This window comes from Mesoplodon bidens, assembly GCF_964165515.1.
Source record: "Mesoplodon bidens genome assembly, contig: HAP1_SCAFFOLD_231, whole genome shotgun sequence".
In the NCBI taxonomy this organism is placed as follows: domain Eukaryota; kingdom Metazoa; phylum Chordata; class Mammalia; order Artiodactyla; family Ziphiidae; genus Mesoplodon; species Mesoplodon bidens.
Genome location: NW_027671346.1, coordinates 331,621 through 352,388, shown reverse-complemented (window position 1 = coordinate 352,388; position 20,768 = coordinate 331,621). Strand labels below are relative to the sequence as shown.

At 37.9% G+C, this 20,768-nt stretch overlaps 1 protein-coding gene across 1 annotated transcript; it reads right to left on the bottom strand.

Annotated features, from left to right (window-relative positions):
• Positions 1-12,320: 12,320 nt before the first annotated feature.
• On the bottom strand, positions 12,321-19,677 carry LOC308611537 (E3 ubiquitin-protein ligase RLIM-like; the record flags this gene model as incomplete). Its single annotated transcript, XM_081260267.1, has 4 exons — positions 12,321-12,577; positions 14,624-15,784; positions 17,116-17,328; positions 19,650-19,677. The coding sequence occupies 4 exons, from the start codon at positions 19,675-19,677 to the stop codon at positions 12,321-12,323; spliced, it is 1,659 nt and encodes a 552-aa protein (XP_081116393.1).
• Between the last annotated feature and the right edge of the window lie 1,091 nt (positions 19,678-20,768).

Here is a 20,768-nt window from a genome sequence, read left to right as displayed (position 1 = left end):
TAGAGTAGATTAATGTCTGTGAATTTGGATTTGTTTTTCAAGTCTTGAGATATTTCTCTCCAATTAATTTCACGGAATTATTGTATAATGTGTCACCCAAGTAGAACTAACTATAACATATGGATGTTCATACATTATTTCAATTCTGTTTTGTTCTTTTTATACTATGCAATCTCATTATGAGGACACTGCATAATGATAGGTTTTACTCAACCTCACGGTAAGCTTAATATTCTCTTTTCATATTGTGTGAAATATTGCGGTTTGGGGGGGAATACATATTACTTTTAGAAATCATAACCAAATCGGGTATATAGAATGGATTGAAATGGGAATTAAATGATCGGGTTAAAAGTATCCTAGCAAGACCTAGTAACTGGAAAGGAAATATTTTTAATAAAAACGATTATTTTGTAGTTTCATTTTCATTGCTAAAGCATATATTTCACATTTTTATGTTCAAAAAGCTAAAATTTCCATGATTCTTTCTTTCACCTTCCACACTTGAGAAACCTATTTTTCTGTACCAGCGAGTGTCCTACTTTATAATAGTAACGCAAGTGCAATTCTGATAGCATTTATGCTCTCATAAAGATTGGCCTTCTACTCTCACCTCTCTTAAAAATTATACTCTTAGATTAATAGATTACCTTCGCATGCTAGATATTTAATAGTCTCCCACCAAAGTTATATATAATTGTGCACCAGTAATTGTGCACTTTAGTCATAAAAGCTTTGGTTCCACCAGTGTTATATGATGTCACTTTCTCTACAGAAACTTTTATTTGCAAAAATAGGTCTACAGGATTCACGTCAGAATCATATTTAGAAAATTCCTCAGTCTACAATTTTCTGTAGTCTAGCAGTTTTCTGGAAAGACATCTAACAAAGCAATTTTTACCTAATATACTGATGCTGGTTAATTGTTTCTTTTGTTTTTAATGCTCTTTAAGATAGCTTTCTAATTATGGTACATATTTTCACATTTACTAATGTTGAGGCACTCTGTAGCACATAACAGAGTTTATTATAGTGGTTCACTTCTTGGAAGACAATTGTGCTATTTTGTGAGGAGTTTATGTTTATGATAATGGCTTTAGTTTGCAAAGCTCATTCATGTGAATTATTCATGTCAACACATGTTTAATGTGTACTTACTATGTTCTATGTACAAGGTTATGTACTAGAGATAAAAGGAAAAGGAGGAAGAGAGAAGGACTGGTCCAAGGAGGAGGAGAAAGCATGATCTAAGACTCAGGACTTAGTAAAGGACATTGATCCATTACAGTTTTTTTTTTTAACTTTTACTGTTTACAACTATTTAAACTTAATAAAAGAGCACAGAATCACTAGTATATCCAAAACTCAGAATCAAGATGTAATTTTTCCCTATTTGATTGGTACCTTGTTTTAGAATAAAATATTAGTGATACACATGAGAGCTCTCAAGGTCCATGGCATTTTCCTTGCTGCTTAGTTACACACTGTCTAAAGTTTGACTATACTCTAGCATCCATATTTTTGTAAATCAAGAATTTGTTTATAGTTAGAAATCATATTCTACGCTTTTATATTTTGAACTTGCATAAATAATATATTTCCTTTTGTAACTTGCATTTTTCATGCAATGTTATGTTTTTCCCCTCAACAGATTTGGAGTTTATCTATTCTAATTCTAGATTTTTAGTAATTAAAGGTCTAACATTCCTACTTGAGTGATCACAGTCTTATATTTAATAGCTCTAACCCTTACAGAAAACACAATTGATGAGTTTCAAAGCATTGGTTCTGATTGCATTTTATATCATCTCCATGTAATTATCATCTCTATTTTAATTGTACTTATTTATTATTATTATTATTTTAGTTTCTAATTTCTTTTTTATTAATATCTATATTGGAGTATAATTGCTTTACAATGGTGTGTTAATTTCTGCTTTATAACAAAGTGAATCAGTTATACATATACATATGTTCCCATATCTCTTCCCTCTTGCATCTCCCTCCCTCCCACCCTCCCTATCCCACCCCTCTAGGTGGTCACAAACCACCTAGCTGATCTCCCTGTGCTATGCGGCTACTTCCCACTAGCTATCTATGTTACGTTTGGTAGTGTATATAAGTCCATGCCACTCTCTCACTTTGTCACAGCTTACCCTTCCCCCTCCCCATATCCTCAAGTCCATGCTCTAGTAGGTCTGTGTCTTTATTCCCATCTTACCACTAGGTTCTTCATGACCTTTCTTTTTTTCTTAGATTCCATATATATGTGTTAGCATACGGTATTTGTTTTTCTCTTTCTGACTTACTTCACTCTGTATGACAGACACTAGGTCCATCCACCTCACTACAAATAACTCAATTTCGTTTCTTTTTATGGCTGAGTAATATTCCATTGAATTGCACTTTATTTTTGACTTGGCCCCCAAATTAGTCACACAATTACACAGTGTTTAACAGTTAAACTTCTTGGATTTATCTACATGTATATCACTTTCTTTGCTCAGTTTGTTCTTAATCCCACTTCTTCACGGTAAGTTTAATTCCCTTCAGTAAGAAACCTATTCCTTGGAAGTTTTAGTATTGAAGATCTATAGGTAGAAATTTCTGTCTTTGTCTGAAAATGTCATCTCTTTCATTTTTTAATATGGTTAGTTAAATGTTCTATTCTAGGTTAAGAGTGATTTTTCCATTAGTACTTTAAGGATAGTGCTTTCAGTTATCTTCTGGCATCTATTGTTACTGATGAGAAGATTGCTACTAGTCTCATTGCTCTTTTTATTTGATATTCTTTCTTTCTTCCAAGTTGCTTTGTAGACTTTCCTCTTTGCCATTATGTGATGTGGTTTACCAGCTGTTTTTTAGCCTTGGTTCCCCAGAAAGCAGAGCCTCAGGCCAAGAGTTTATGTGCTATTATTTAATTAGAGAGTACAATGTAAGTGAACAGGATTGCAGGGCAAAAGCAGTGAAGCAGGGAAGGCTGGCGATTCAATATGAGAATGCACGATCAAGCTGGGATTTGACCTCTGGAAGTTCTGTAAACTGGATCTCAAAATTATGGGGAGGGAATGTGAAGAAAAGGAGAAAGAATTCATCCATGGGTTTAGCCTGTGGGAGAACTGAAAGGGTAGCTTTAGGAATATTCTCACCTGCTGCAGTAAGGAGAGAGGTGGAGGATAGATTTGTTGGAATCATGAACACAGTGAGACACTGTCAGATTGTATATATAAGTAGTCTGCCAGTGTTGCACATTCTTTTAATGTGGAACAAAGGAAGGATCAGGCTGAGGTGAGGTAACGATACAGGATATAGTCATATATTTGTTTTTATTTCTTTTACTGGTGACTCCATGCACTTCTTTTATCGGAGGATTTATTTCTAACTTAATCTCTGAGAAGTACTATTTCTTCAAATACTTGTTAAATTCACTCTAATCTCACCTTCTAAAAATATTAGTAGATGAATGTGGTTCTCCCGTTTTATCCTTTATTCCTTTATCATTCACATTTTCATTTAACCTCATCATTTTTTCTGGCTTATTTTCAACTTTTAAAATTCAAATTCAGTTTTATCAAATATGTTATTTAAACTTTCTATGGAGCTTTGAACTCCAATGAACATACTTTTTCTGCCTTTTTCTGCATCAGTTGAGATGATAATGTGGTTTTTCTGTCCTTCATTCTGTTAATGTGGTGTATCACATTGATTGATTTTTGTCTGTTGAACCACTTTACACATTAATCCCACTTGACCATGATGTATAATGCTTTTTTTTTTTTTTTTTTTGCGGTATGCGGGCCTCTCACTGTTGTGGCCTCTCCCGTTGCGGAGCACAGGCTCCGGACGCGCAGGCCCAGCGGCCATGGCTCACGGGCCCAGCCGCTCCGTGGCATATGGGATCCTCCCAGACCGGGGCACGAACCCGTATCCCCTGCATCGGCAGGCGGACTCTCAACCACTGCGCCACCAGGGAGGCCCTATAATGCTTTTAATATGGTGTTCAGTTCATTTTTCTAGTTGGATTATAGCTTATCTTTGAAGGTTCCAGCTTATCCTTGATCTTCTAACTTCAGATCATCTCTCATTCCTGACATCCAGCCCTACTGACTTCAGGACTGGCACCAAGAGGCAGGGACAGTGGATTTACATAGACTGCTTAACAAAGCCCCACTATCATGTAAGGTTTAATCTCTATAATAAAGTCCTTCTAGTGGTTCTACTTGTCCCACCAAACCTTAATATAGAGTTTATCGAATGTCATTTGATATTCTGATCAAGGAAAAAGGGAGAAAGCCAAGGTATAAAGTATAGGAACAGAAAGAAAAATAACACAAAGGGAAATATATTAAATTTAGGATGATGCACTGAACATAAATATGCTGCAAAAATCTAAAAACTGGATGAAATTGATTATTTCCTAGTAAAATATATACCACCAGAATTGATTCCAGAAGAGTGTGAAAAACAAAAGAGAACCCTTACAAGACCTTCATTGTAACTTTTGGTGAATTTGTCCACATTTCCATCTGGTTTGGCTTGGAGATCCCACCTCCATATTCTCGTGCTGGGCATGTGACCAAGACCTGGCCAGTTAGAATTCCCTGAACTTGAGGTTTTAACAGAAATCCCAAGCTGAGTCAGTCTTTTGTATAAAGGCTGTCTCTTTGCCTGGGTTCAGTAAATTGGTAATATACAAAAATAGAGTTGCGTTTGGTCATTTTTCTTGCCACCCCTTGGAGAAAGGTTTCCCCAAAATAATACAAAACAAAACAAAACAAAACAAACAAAACAAACTGCAGAGGGAAGAATATCCAAGTCAGAGAAACATTTTCTATTTATATCCTTTGGGCCCCCACACTACCTGTGTCTGAAAGTATCGGCACTTTCAAACTTTGGTGTATTGTGAGTCAATAAATTCCTTTCTAGCCTTTAAACTAATTTGTAAGTGTTCTCTAAAATTACAACTTAAAATTAATACAATGACCATGGCAGCAATTGCATAAGATTTCAAGAAGCTAATTTTCTTGCAAAAATGAAGTTATGGGTATATACTCTTTCAAGTTCAAATACTCTGAAACCCTTTCCCTCTTGCTGAATTTATAAATTCCTTTATATTGGATTTCAAAATACAAAAGAAAATGGGCTCTGCTTCAAGATGTTTGTGAATGTAAGCATACGTAGCCATTACCTTTGCCTCTCAAAAACCTATCATAATAACGGTGAAATCTGAAAGAAAGGGAAGCCCACTACTATAATATGCAAGGAGGGGGCTTCAGCTTCTGAGATATATATGTGCCCAGCAGAACTCCTGAGTAACTCAGGATGGCAAGAGGGAGACGTAGACTGAGAATCTATGTGGGGCAGTTACTTCACCTACACCTTTTTCTCCAAACAAAAAGCCTGACAGAAAGGCATAACCACCCTCTTACCAATTCATTCTATTAAAAAGGGGTCTTTTAAAAAAGATATGTAAAGACTGTTTCCAGGTGATCTATAATGGCCAGTGTGTTTGTTACAGTTCCTGCCAAAGACTTATTCTTTCAACATTTGTAGGTTTTTAGAATAGTGGCAGGTCTCCATCTGTTCATGGTAAAACTAAGCCTTTCAGGTTCTTTCCTAGTACATGAATTATTCCTAATTCTCCCAGGATTTATTTTGCTATTTTTAATATTTATCTTATTCTCTCTTATGTCATGCCTATCTCAAATATCTCAACAAATATTTATGGAACATCGACTTCGGGCAAGGCAGTATTTTTTGGGTGCTATGACTATTGTAGTGAAAATTACAAAACCCTTGCTTTCCTAGGAGTTTGCATTCTTCTTAACATCTAGAGATATTTTGTTTTCTCTTCATATTTACGAATGAAGACCATGAGCTCTGTGTTTATGATTATCTTTACACGTCTCATTTTTCTGTCCTGATTATCTTTGCTAGCTTCTTTATGTCTGTCTACTTTATAATTGCTCCTGTTCCAAAGGATTCCATCCATCTCCCTCCACTACTACCATGGAACACACTTTCACAGGCAATACCTCATACTTCTTTGACTTCAGTCTGGCATCTTTATCCTAATTTTAGAAGCATACTTGATATTCCATGATAACTAGATGAACATTGCCACTAAAATATCACTGTGACATCTCAAATCTCAGAGATTCCAGCTGAATTGTTATCTATTCCTCTACTATGACAAACAAGTTATATTGCATTTCTTATATCAGTGGAACTTCTCACCATCTACTCAGTCACCTAAACCAGAAACTTAAGGTCATCTTTAAATTATCCAAGCAGCCACCAAATTTGATTGTGTTTCTTTAATACTACTTGAATCTATATGCATCCATATCTCAACTGTCTCACCATTATATCAGGACTTTATACTTTTTTCTTCCAGTTAATGCCGTAACTCCGTAAGTGGAACAATCTAAATTTTGACAATCTGTTCATATCCCTGCTAGTATGACCATTCTAAAAATTGAAAAATTTTATTCCTATTAGAAAAATCGTCTTGACTGTGCATTGCTTAGAAGATCTAGTTCAACTCTTCAGCCTGAATCACAATACCACCTGTTACCTCTTTGGCCTCATCTCTTCATTTTTTGCTAATGTACTTACATCTCTTCCTCTTCTACCCCAGAGCATGATGATTCATACTTACTGTTTACTGAGCCCTAAATTTTCAATGCATCTTTACTGTTGCATGCAGTGTTTATTTTGCTTAGAATAAAATTAATGACTTCATTTCATTGGCTAATTGCTACTAGTCCTGTAAGATACAACTCAGATATAACCCAACATTAAGGAGGTTTGAATTATTAGTGTAGATTTCTCCTCCTAGATCATTCCATTTCATCCTGTATCTGAATCTGTGTCAGGGCATCCCTGACATAGAGTGTTACTGTATGTTTATTCATCTGCCTTCTTTAAAATGTAATACATTTCTTCATGATAAGTGCTGTACTTCGTAACTATAACCCTAGCACCCAGCATCGGGCATGGCACATTCTTGCTCAGCGTTGAATGCCTGAAATAGTGATTTAGAAAAGGGTTGGCAGATATTATAACTTAAAAGGCAAGAAACCCTATACAAATATGTTAAGTAAGTGAGAGAGATCTAGGTTGAAATACATCAAATCCAGGATGGTAGGTAACAGTATTAAAATAGGTTTTCTTTGGAGAATAAAGGGTGAAAAATAAGTCTGGGATGCTCACAGTGGCCAAAAATTCTGAAGCAGTGTGTGTGTGTGTATGCCAGTAACTGTTCTAGTTTTTAGAAATGTAGTAGTAATTTAAAAAAAAAGAAAGATCTTTTGGAGCTTCTATTTTGGGATAGGAATGGGGAAGAAAACAAGCACAAGATAAATAAAAAATGTTTTAGATCGTCACAAGTGCTACTAAAGAAAAAAAAAATACACTTCCAGAATAGAAGATGACAAGGCCAGGGGTGGTAGATAACTGTGTTGTGACTAGTGATGTGAGAATGGAGAACCCAGAGCCCAGAGTTGGCTTATAATTAGTGTCTGTCCTCTACGAATGGTGGATGAGAGAAAAAGGATTTTCCCCAACATGCTTTTCCAAATCTCCACATTTTTGCAGTGATGTTAAAGATGCTGGCTTGATGCTTAAAAAGGGAGAGTTTTGAATATCACACAAAGGAGAGCCTCTTATTTCATAGGGTGAAAGCCTGAGTTAGGATGGTAAAGAATTTTCAAATCTTAAATGAAGTCACAGAAAAGAAATGCAGTTCAGTTTCCATTCGAAATTCTCATACCAGGAACTTCTCATTGAAGGGAGTATACATTCACCTCTCAAATAATGAAAAGACATGAAATGTTTGGTTAATTGTAGTAAAGAAGATACTGAAGATCTCAAAGTATTGTATATGGATAACAAGTAATATTACTTAACAGAAACGTCACATTTCTTTGTGAACTTTCCAGTACATGCAGTGTTTTGATGTTCATGTTGTTCGAAGCTCAGGCTTGTTTGCATTTACAGAAGAATCTTTATACTTAATTCTTCATGGAATATTGAGAGCACAACTTATTTTCATGGTTAGCCAAAAAAGATAGACTTTATATTGCTATCAAAAACTTATCCATAGGCTATAACTACTTTCAAAAAGAATTTGTAATTCAGACAAGGTTTTTTTTTTTTTGGAATTAGGCCAAAATAAACAAATGTTTTAAAAACTACCAAGAAAATACAGAGAAAATTCTTAAGATGGAAATATTTATGCTCACAACCACAGTGATGCTGTGTATTTAAACTGATATACTGTTATGTAAAAAACGTATCAGGTTGAGCTCAGAAGATTCAGGTACAAATCTTCTCCATTTCTGATTTGTCAGGGCAGACAGAGAGGAATATGATTTGGAAGAGCAATATAATACTCAGCAATCGCTTTGAGAGAAAAATAAGTGGCTCTATAGTTTCAAAGTCAGAGTGCTAAATTGGGTTTATGATATAAGCAGCATATACTGGTAGAATGAGATAGGGTGATGTGAAGTAAAGTTAGAGCGATACGATATTGGTGGTTGTTCAAACAGGAAGGATACTGTCTTCTAGCAGCTTCAGTAGCAGGAATTAGGGATTCCATTTTTGGGAAAAATGGTAGAATATAATGTTATAGTGGGCCTAGAACCAAGACATTAAGCCATTTACTTGTCTAGGACTCATTCTAATCATTTTCTAGGTACAGGATGGATCCTAGATGAGAAGTTGTATTAGTTGTCTGTTGCTGCATAAGAAATTAGTACAAATGTAATGGCTTAAAACAGCATCCCTTTATTAGCTCACAGTTCTACAGGTTGGGATACTGGCATGGAGTGACTAGGTTCTGTGTTCGAGGTCTTAAAGGTCTGAAATCAGCATTTTTAAACCCTTGTCAGATAATTCTAACATCTAATTCATCTCTGTTGGCATCATCTGTCCCATCTTATTCAAGCTGTCATGTATCTGGTTCTTGGTATAAGTAGTGATATTTTATTGTCTTTTGGACATTTTGGCTATTATGTTAGGATACTTTGGTCCCTATTTAAAGTGTTTTGTTTTTTTTAATTTTTAGCAGGCATTCACTCTTTATAGGTTTGGCACACATTTCCTGTACTTTTATGGACGGTGGTTCCATGATAACCTAATTTTCTGACCCTTTGTGGTACTCTTTTGGTCTGTTTCTCTTGTGCAGGTGGGGTTACCTCTGGTCCCTTCTCATGCTGCTTATGGGGTCTGAAGTAGCTTCCCCAGGATACGGCACTTGGTGCTTCTGGTGAGGGAAGGGCATCTCTGGAACACGTGATGAAGAGTCCTTCCTGGGCCAGGCACTTGTGACAGGGTCTCCCTGGACTGTAAGGAGTGGAGGGTGCTTACCAGGTTGAGAGCTTTCTGTGGAGGGATGTCCGTTGCCGGTACCAGCAAGTTGCCTGATGTTTCTGGGGAGGGGAGAGGAGTCTCAGGCCCATCTGAGGAGAGCATTGTCCAGGCGGGAGCTTTTTGTGGTAGGAGCACTTTTGCTGGGACCCTTAGCCACTGACGTGTCTGGGTGGTGAAGGGGGATCTCAGGCCCAGTGCGGAAGGAAAGCACTTTCCCTGGTCTCTTATTGTCATCAGGGCTTCCAATTGTTCGTCCTTGCAGGTTCTGCAAGGCTCGCCTGGTGTTTGGGGGATTCCCATTTGATGTGATGGAGGAAGAGCCTCTTTGAGCCACTTCCTGTTACTAAGTTGGGAGTTAGGAAATGCTGGGCCTGGATCACATTTTTTTGTTGGTAGAGGGTCATAAGGTGCCCTGCCATGAGGCTGTTCATCCATTCTGAGGGTCCCTAGGCAATTCACCTTCTCTAGACCTTTCAGAGATCTCCTTTGGTTGTCTCATATTATTTCCAGGATATATAGTTGTGTGTATAAAGGGGGAGCAGGGAGAGGGAAGTATAAACCATCTTATCTGGATTAGAAGTCCTCTGTGTGCCTTTTAAGTGCTCACCTGATTAGGTCAGGCTCACTCTGGATAAGCTCCCAATCAACTGTGCTATATATCATAATCTAATAATGGGAATGATATTCCATCACATTCACAGGTCTCATACTCAAGGGGAGGGGCTCCTACAAAGATCATTGGGCATCATCTTAGAATTCTCTCGACCACAGAAGGTGCATGTGAATGTACTGAAGCATTAATTAAGCAATTATCATCCTTTGGAAGGTTTTAATCTGTTAGGATAGCATGAAAGTCAAGTACTGTTATAATTATTCTACTCACTTTAAATGAAGTATATCTGATATCAAAAATACTTCCTAAAAATCAGACTATTCAAACAACTTTCAGAAGTTAATGTAAATTTCAGAGGTTTGAGCCAAGCCTTCATTTCTGGCCATGCAGATATCTTCTGTGTGAAAAATATGCTACCTCAAAGATGTTTTCAAAAACTTCGCCACCACTCCCCATTTATACGTTGTAGTTATGTGCAAATACTGTGGCTGCCAGCAATTCACATAGAAAAGAAAGGTCAGTGATGTTTCTGACTTTAACTTTTTAGAGAAGGTGTATACTTAACACTGCCTACATTTGTATAGGTTGCACATTGCACAAAATTTCTGATTATTGCTTTAGGTTATAATACAATGTACTCTCACCTATACCAGGATTGAAAAATTTAAGCAAAATTTTCTGGACTGGCCAATTCATCCCCCAAAAATAGTCTTCAGGCTGAATTAGGAGAAAAATCCTTCACTATGTTTAGGTTGGAAGGAAGCATGACCTAAATTTTGATTTCAAATACTCGGGGTTTTGGGTGATGGTTTTTCTGGGGACAGTTATAATTGAACTATGTAGACATGTTTCTTGAAGCCAAGTTTTACCTTTAAGGCTTTCATATTGCAGCTTGTGAGGCTCCAAGCAGCAATTGGCTACTTTGGATCATTCACATGAATTCACTCTTAATCATATGATTAAGAGTCATATATAAACCATAAAACCCTTTATAAGAAATCAGAATCTGTTTTAAAAATTAATTATATGAACTAAACATATATAGAAAGAAATTGAAGCTCGAATATATTGAAGAAGCAAAAATTAAAGACATACCTATAACTGCCCTTTATCCTTAGTTGTTTACAATCACAGCAAATCAAAGTGTGACATGTTTAAGAGAAAGGTAATTAAGTTCTAAGGCTTTGTCATCTTATCACTTTTAAAAACACAAGATCTGAGTAAATGAAAGGAAATTAGAGAGGGTTGTTAAAGAGCTGAGTCATAGAGTGGAATAGAGAACAAGCGGAAGCGGAAGAGGCCAGAAAGCATACACAGGCTGGGTTTGAAGAGAGTTGGGAATGCTGGTTGTGGTAGATGGTCTCTGATTTGCTTACCGGATCTACTCGCCATCCTTCTTAACCCTGCTTCGTGATTCCAGGAGGCTGATCTTTATCAGCTTCATGGACCAGTCTCTCTGTGTCTTCAGGTTGGGTTTTGTTAATATGAACTACTGATAAGTGATTAGAAGTCAGGAGGAAAGAAGGCAAGGGTATTTATTTCCATGATCTGCCCCCTTCCAAACTTTAGGTTGGCAGTGGATGCCATTTTCTAAGGTTACATCTCTTGTTGGGTGGGCTTCTCCTATAACTCGACGACATTCTGGGTTGCAGGAACTGCTATCTCTCTATGCCCCTTCAAACCTAGTGGTTATAATACTGGCTTCTCACAGCTGCTAGCCTCAGGGTACTTCATCATCTCTTGGTTTCCCTTCATTCTTTACACACTTTAGTCTCTTCATTAAATGCTATTCCTTCACTCTTTTAAAGTGTGCCATCAGTTTTTAGCTAGAACTGACTGATACATTGGTAGTGGGGAATAGGCGAAACGTTAAGGTAGTGTTAGGGAGGTGGGATAAACTGCTGTGGAGATAGATAGGAAGAGAAGGGTTTCAAAGCTTTTTATGGCATTCTAGGAATGTAACATGACTTCTTTATGTGAATGACTCTAATGTAGTCTTAAATGGCTTCTTAATTATTGATATTTGGTTGGGTTTCTGTTTCTTTGCATGCACAACAAGGATTGAACAGGGCTAAGAGATGTCTGGGATTTACATGATGAAATAATACTACTAGGATCTATCTAGATTCATTTTATCATATTAAGACATTTCTCCCATGGAATCAGGAACATCCCAACCTAGTGCACATGCTAAGTTTTTATTGAAATTCAGTGAACTGCTGTGGTGTGAAATTAATTTTTATTGTCAGTCCCCTGTGTCGGCAGGACGACGCTCAAGCCCTGCGCCACCAGGGAAGCCCTATAACACTTTATATAGCTGAGAATTCAGATCTCAATCAGGATTTTCACTCTCATTGGAATCCACTACTTGCCTACGACAAATCGGACAGGTAGAGTTCTCAGACAGCCAGCGATCAATGCAGTGAATGTGATATTCATGGGAGCAAGGTAGTATGCGAAGCTTGCTGTTTTCTGTGTACTCTGTAAGGCAAATGCTACAGGCTTTTAGTGCATCATTTTCACCAAAAGATCTTACAGCCAAATTGTCAATCTGTGCTTTGGTGAGTCCTGTAGTTTGGTATAGATCATCTTCATTTAAGAGGAAAAACTGTTGCATATTATGGGAGGACCCAGAGTCACTTTCATCAGATATTATTAGGATAATTTGTCTACCCCCTTGGCTGGTCTCTGATGATAAGTCTGATGATAAGTTTGTTTCTTCACTGCCTTCAAACATCAGTGAGCTAATTCCTGAATTTTCATCACTTGAGCTGGAACCGGAAATAGGACTAGAACTGGAACTAGACATACAATTGGGGCGTGAATGACAAATCAGTGTGGAACTTGAATGGGTATCATAGCTAGCATTTGAATCAGAACCAAATATACCACTACTACTACCATTAGATGACTCTAACCATTCCATGTTTTGACTTGGAGGTGAGACACTATGCTCTAAATTACTGTCAAGGATAATTTGTCTACCCCCTTGGCTGGTCTCTGATGATAAGTCTGATGATAAGTTTGTTTCTTCACTGCCTTCAAACATCAGTGAGCTAATTCCTGAATTTTCATCACTTGAGCTGGAACTGGAGCTAGACATACAATTGTGGCTTGAATGACAAATCATTGTGGAACTTGAATGGGTATCATAGCTAGCATTTGAATCAGAACCAAATATACCACTACTACTACCATTAGATGACTCTAGCCATTCCATGTTTTGACTTGGAGGTGAGACACTATGCTCTAAATTATTGTCAAGGATAATTTGTCGACCCCCTTGGCTGGTCTCTGATGATAAGTCTGATGATAAGTTTGTTTCTTCACTGCCTTCAAACATCAGTGAGCTAATTCCTGAATTTTCATCACTTGAGCTGGAACCGGAAATAGGACTAGAACTGGAACTAGACATACAATTGGGGCGTGAATGACAAATCAGTGTGGAACTTGAATGGGTATCATAGCTAGCATTTGAATCAAAACCAAATATACCACTACTACTACCATTAGATGACTCTAGCCATTCCATGTTTTGACTTGGAGGTGAGACACTATGCTCTAAATTACTCTCAAGGATAATTTGTCTACCCCCTTGGCTGGTCTCTGATGATAAGTTTGTTTCTTCACTGCCTTCAAACATCAGTGAGCTAATTCCTGAATTTTCATCACTTGAGCTGGAACCGGAAATAGGACTAGAACTGGAACTAGACATACAATTGGGGCGTGAATGACAAATCAGTGTGGAACTTGAATGGGTATCATAGCTAGCATTTGAATCAGAACCAAATGTACCACTACTACTACCATTAGGTGACTCTAGCCATTCCATGTTTTGACTTGGAGGTGAGACACTATGCTCTAAATTACTGTCAAGGATAATTTGTCTACCCCCTTGGCTGGTCTCTGATGATAAGTCTGATGATAAGTTTGTTTCTTCACTGCCTTCAAACATCAGTGAGCTAATTCCTGAGTTTTCATCACATGAGCTGGAACTGGAACTAGACATACAATTGTGGCTTGAATGACAAATCATTGTGGAACTTGAATGGGTATCATAGCTAGCATTTGAATCAGAACCAAATATACCACTACTACTACCATTAGGTGACTCTAGCCATCCCATGTTTTGACTTGGAGGTGAGACACTATGCTCTAAATTATTGTCTAGGATAATTTGTCGACCCCCTTGGCTGGTCTCTGATGATAAGTCTGATGATAAGTTTGTTTCTTCACTGCCTTCAAACATCAGTGAGCTAATTCCTGAATTTTCATCACTTGAGCTGGAACCGGGAATAGGACTAGAACTGGAACTAGACATACAATTGGGGCGTGAATGACAAATCAGTGTGGAACTTGAATGGGTATCATAGCTAGCATTTGAATCAGAACCAAATATACCACTACTACTACCATTAGATGACTCTAGCCATTCCATGTTTTGACTTGGAGGTGAGACACTATGCTCTAAATTACTGTCAAGGATAATTTGTCTACCCCCTTGGCTGGTCTCTAATGATAAGTCTGATGATAAGTTTGTCTCTTCACTGCCTTCAAACATCAGTGAGCTAATTCCTGAATTTTCATCACTTGAGCATGAACCGGGAATAGGACTAGAACTGGAACTAGACATACAATTGTGGCTTGAATGGCAAATCATTGTGGAACTTGAATGGGTATCATAGCTAGCATTTGAATCAGAACCAAATGTACCACTACTACTACCATTAGGTGACTCTAGCCATTCCATGTTTTGACTTGGAGGTGAGACACTATGCTCTAAATTACTGTCACTGTCCATAAGTTTACTTGAGTTACTAAATTCTGCCATTGTCTGCCTTAACGTGCTCTGAATTGGAACAGATGTTGTATCATTTAATCTAGTATTTAAAGTTCTGCAAACGGGATTTCTAATGGTATTGACATAAGCTCTCACACCTGCCTGCTCAGAATGTGAATACATATGCCTCAGTCCTCGTTCACTTTCAGAAGTGACAGTGTTGTTTGGTGTCTCAGATGTTAACTGAGTTCTACTAGCTCTGCTGTCTCTCTGAGAATATGCTCCAGAATGAACTTGTCCTACTTCAAGATTGAAGGGTATGGTTGGATATATTTCCCTCATTCCCCAAGATTCACCACTGCTGGTTGTATCTGGAGAATTTTCTCCATGAACGGCATTCCTTGTTCTAGAAGTTTCAATAAGACCGCTATTTTGCAACTCAAATCCAGTCATTTGCTGTGTCAATATTTCTTGGTGCTCAGTTCTAGAAAATCTCGCATTCTCACTTAGCAGAGGCTGCTCAAAATTCTGAGAGGGTATACTATGATTAAGTCTTTGTACAATTTCCCTAAGTGAACGTGGAGGCGACCAACTTTCAATTCTTGCTCTGGTTCTCCAATACTCTGGGCTCCTACTTCTTGCTCTTCTCTGACTTGTGGTAGGTGGGAATTCCATTAATGTTTCAGTTGTATCTTGTTCAGACATAGATGGTCTTGTAAATATTGATTCAGATTGTGGACTTTCCACTTGCCTTTGGCTGTCTTCCATATTTTCTCTTCTGGGAAGTCTTGCAGATGCTACATATTCATTCTCTAGATTTGGACTCCCATTATCAAGGTTAACATTTATTTCTAAACTGAATATGAACTGATCACTTTTAGGATTAATTAGGCTCTCTTCTCTCCAAGATTGGTTTTCTCTTTGTCCACTTGTCATATTTTCAGTTTGTCCAGAACAGTTAAGCCAGTCTATTAGAGAGTCACTACTAGACACGTCATCTGAAGAGTCTCCTCTGTCTGTTAACAAAAAAAATGTGGAGGGTGCATAAAAGAACCACCAAAATTAGAACCATCATAAAATAGCACTCTGAAACTTTGTTTCAAAAATAAACAAAAAATGAGAACTTAAATACTCAGATGTTTTCAACTGATTTCACATTTATAGAGTTAATATTTTATAAACTGCACTGTGTAGATTTATAAGTAAAGGTAGAAAAGTTTCGATTCCATCCAAAAAGAGTGAGCTAATCCTAGATAAACTTAGAGAATTTTTTAAAAAGGGAATCCGGAGGAAGTCTATGTTTCAGTATTTCATCATATACACAGCCCTGTGTACCACTGTGGGAGGAATGTCAAGAGACTTTTTTTTCAGTCCACTGTCAAAACACTAATGCAATTAAACAAGGTAAACACCAGTTAAGGTACAATGCTAGTAGTTTAGTTCAATTTACATTATTGTCTAATTTTCATTAGTCTCCAACATGACTACTTCTAGGCTCTTCACTTATGTGCTTTTGATAATAGATAAGCTGTTTTAAAATATAAGGTTATTGCCCAAACATAAACAAGTTTTATAGGTTTAAAAGTGTTTGCATTTTGAATACTTCTTAATGTTACCAAGATATTTAATTGACATTAAATTGAAGGTCAGATCAAATGAATAGACTGAACCTAGCATGGTACCTATAAGACCATATTCAAGAGCCAAAGTATTATAGTATCCTCTTCATTAGACAGCAAAATCCTCTACTTCACACTGGAAGGGAAGGCACCAGACCTGAGGTCCGAGCAGGGTTTCTCAGCCTTAGCACTACTGACATTTTGGTGCTGGACAATTCTTTGTTTTGGGGAGCTATCCTGTGCATTGTGGGATCTTTGGCAGCATCCCTGGCCTCTGCCCACTAGATGCTAGTAACACCCATGCCTCCCCTGTGACAACCAAAAATATCTCTAGCCATTGTCAAATGTCCCCAGGTGTTGAAGAGAGCACAATTGTCCCCAGTGGAGAATATTTCTGTTTGCTTTTTTTACATGTCTATGTAGAAAAAATAATTCAGGAAGTAGGAGGGACTTTCAGTTGAGGTAGAAAACCAAGAAAAATACAAATAGGCTACTTTGCACTGTTTCCCAATTAAAACAACCCAAATGTGAATCAGGAAAACAAACAAACAGACCTTGACATGCTCACCAAAAATCAAGTAAATGCCAGTTCTTTTTATGAGAAGTTACTTACCAAATGAATGTAAGTCACTTCTGTATAATTTACTATTTCCTATTATGAAGTTACTATTTCCTATTATGAAGTTCCTTATTCATCCCATCCTATTCCCTCCAAAAGCAAAATATACCTGTATTTTCATCTGAGTCTTGTGGTGCGTTTTCTTTAATTAGCTGAAGTCTTCTCAGCAACTCTTCTTCCGTACTTTCACCTGGAATGCCTAGAAGATTGTTGTCTCTCATAAATTCGTAATCTTCTTCACTCAGATTATTTACGAACCTGGAGAAATCTTCCCGAACCAATCGGTCCGTTTGACTTATGTGTTGGGCCGAAACTCCATCTCCTTCATCGTTGGAATCCGAGGTTTACACCTTAATAAACAAGTGGAAAATTATCTGAAATTCACGACGTGGCGTTGAAATTCACCAATGGTCGTTTCGTTTTCTTCGCTTTCTACTTCCTGCCAGAGTGTCCGGTTCCGACTCAGTCGGATGACCCTCCGCACAGATTCCTCCCTTCTCCCTTCCCGACTCAGTTCTGTGGCCCCTGGTGACGCAACAGTTGGGAGCCGCCTCGAGCCCAGAACTTGCTAGACGTTGCCTAGGCACCCATTATCTTCCCCGCTGTTACCGAGTAGGGACTGGATTCAGGTTAGGTTTCATTTCATTCAAAACCAGCCAATGTTACTGAGGGTTTATAGTGTACCAAGCACCGTGCTTCACCTCGTTTCACCCACATGAGCCTATTCTCAGGTTTTCAGGAGGCGTTTTCAGGCTCTGATATACTCTATTTATTCGTTACATTCCATAGGACTGCCTTCTTCAAAATGCCATGCCAAAGTCAGCCTAGTTCAATGCAGCAATTCTCATTTTCAGGTGCCCAGGGACCTCCGCCTTTTCTCCTCATGAATTTCTCAAATCCTAGACTCTCACTAAGAAAGCCCACAATTTTTGATAATTTACCAGGGCCCTGGCTGAGTCTCTTTAGTGTGTCCTCTCCCTTTTAACTGTTAATGGCTTCATCTTGCATTATATGGTCCTTCAGTCTTGTTTCAAACAAACAAGAAACACCAAAACTTTGGCAGGCTTTTCTGCTCAGCCAGGGAATTCCTTCTCCACAAAAGCATCACGTTCATTTTTGTCCTCCTTTCTCATAAATATTATAAATAGTACTTAAGCAAAACTAGCCAGAACATCACAGGAACTTTTAGGACAGATACATAATAGTTACTTTGTCTGCCACAGTGAGTACTGACTTTGCTGATTTTGTCGCATGTATCACCTGAAAGGCTTGGTGAAAATAAAATAACGCTCATTTGCAATGCTATCTGGAGGAGACCTCTAATTCACTCTCAGTACACAGCTTAGAAGTTTAAGGAGCTGTGTAAATTCACAGTTGTTGTTTTGTTCACGGTCCACAGCAGGCTTTCTTGTTTGTTCTCAAGGAGATGGAAGGATGGTAACTTTACTGGTGTGACAGTGAAGAATCTAAGTCTATGTCCTGATTTTGACATTTGTTCCATGCCTCGTTTAACTTAAGCTAGAAAAATCAATCTTTCCCCTCTGAATCAAATCTCAGCACGTCTTTGGATGAGAACAGAATCCCCTAGACTACCCTGCCTCCTTTATGGACTTCTGAGTGTATTTGTTATCTTTTACTGAAGTTATTCTTTTCACAGGGGAAATCCGTTGTAAACTTGTTTGCTGTGCCTCAATCAAAACTAGCAGTATTATGAAAATTCAGCGTGATTTGTACTCTTGATGCAGGAAACCCTAACAATCGTTAGTGTTCTTGAGAGTGATTGATTCAGTTTAATTCAATTCAATCAATTCAAGTGTCAAGTATGTTTAGCGTTTGTTAAATGTCAGTCATATTATCAGATATTAAGATACAAAGATGAGTATATTTAAGAATCTGTTGTCATTAGAGTATAACAAACAATTGAGCTACACAGAGGTAAAATTACAGTTTTGAGGAGAAAGTGATTTGAGTGAGAGAGAAAATCGGTTTCACTGCCTTTGGGTTTGAAAGGATGAATAGGAGTTTTCTAAGTGAATGAAAGGGGGAAATATTTTCAAAAGTGAGAACAGCAACTGCTAACACTCGTAAAACAACAAGGATAGTAGATTTTAATTACTAAAAAAAGACATTAGTTAAATTGGCAGAGCAAGGCCAAAAAATGGAGACCTTTATGACATGTTTAGAAGTTGGACTTTATCATGAGTGCAATGGAAAGATGTTGAAGTCTTTAGACAGTTGATGGTCAAATTTGCAATTTAGAAATAATATTGATAGCAGTATTGAGGATGAATATGAAGGGCAACAGTTCAGATGGGAGGGTCAGAAATAGATAGAGGGCAGCCTAGGCTAGTGATGACAAGGATCTGAATCAGGGCAAAGGAATATGATTAAAATGAAGGACTTTAACAGATCTCTAGGCAGCAGAACTGATTAAACCTAGTAATATATGGGACAGATGGAAAAGTGGGGAGGGGGAATATATGAGGGAAAGGCAGGGGTCAGGAGTACTTCTGTACTTTCTGTATTTCTGTCTTTGCTTAGTGGACAGTGGTACCAATAAGAAGTAACACCTGATTCTGAAGGTGTATGGTTTAGCTTAAGAGGGAGCATGATTGCTTATGATTAGAATAGTATGCAAGTTACCTGAAGATTCAGAAAGTCTTACAGTCATTCCAAATTTAGGTACAGAAGCACATGAACTAATAGCCCCGGATGTTTGGTGTTCCCTGTAGTTGGCTCTCAGTGTCAATGACTCTAGCTTCCTGAACTATTTGTTCCTGGTTATGTCCCAATTCTGGTGCAAGTAACAGGGTATAGGGATCATCATCCCAGAGACCTACTTATTGACCTTGATTATTTAAATAGAAGCCACCAATATAGCTGTGCTTTACACTTAGTTCTCTCATGTCTTGACTTTCCTTCTGAGTATTGCAGTGTAGGTTCAGTAGTTTTTCCTCTGGATGGCAATATTGCTGCTTTGGCCTTTGTTCTATCCCTTGTCTTGATATCAGAAGTCTTCTGAAGATGTTTTTTCTTCACTTCTCATTTCAGAGATGGGAGGTGCATCAGAAAGTCCGGAGGTTGACTAGAGCATCACTCTAAGTTGAGTTGGAGGGGAAGAGGTTGAAGATGGAAAGCTGCTTACTTTCAAACAGAGTCAAGCACTTAAAAATTTGGCCAATCCATTGTTTATGATGTGGTGAAAAAATGGGGTGTGTGTGAGCAGATTTGGCTGTTCTTTTATCCTGGTTGTAATAATGGAGTTTTGTAATCAAGAGTTTTCTTTTACTGACTCTGTCCAAGGAAGCTTCTGAACAGATTCTATGACTCAAAGCGAGACTGAAACTAAGCAAGAGATAGCATTCTCCCTGAATATGGGTAAAAGGAGTTCCGTGGCTTTAGAACTGTAAGAAATGATCAAGACATATATTCCAGATACCTATTGCAGTATAACAAACCATTCCAAAACGCAGTGGTAGATACAATAGAAACCATGTTGTTATAGTCAGGACTTTGTGAGCTAAGAATAAAGATAAAGAATACTGGGGATGGCTCATCTCTGCTCCATCATGACTGGGCCTCAGCTGTGGTGGTTTGAATGATTGGAGATAGATTAGACAACTTGACTGGTGTCATATGTCTGGGGCCTTGGTTCTGGCTAAGTTTTCTTTGAGTCACATCTTTTGGTGCTGAAATGTCCAACCAAGATGGCATCTTTATTCACAAATCTGGGACTTGAGTTGGGCTGCACAGGCTGAAAAA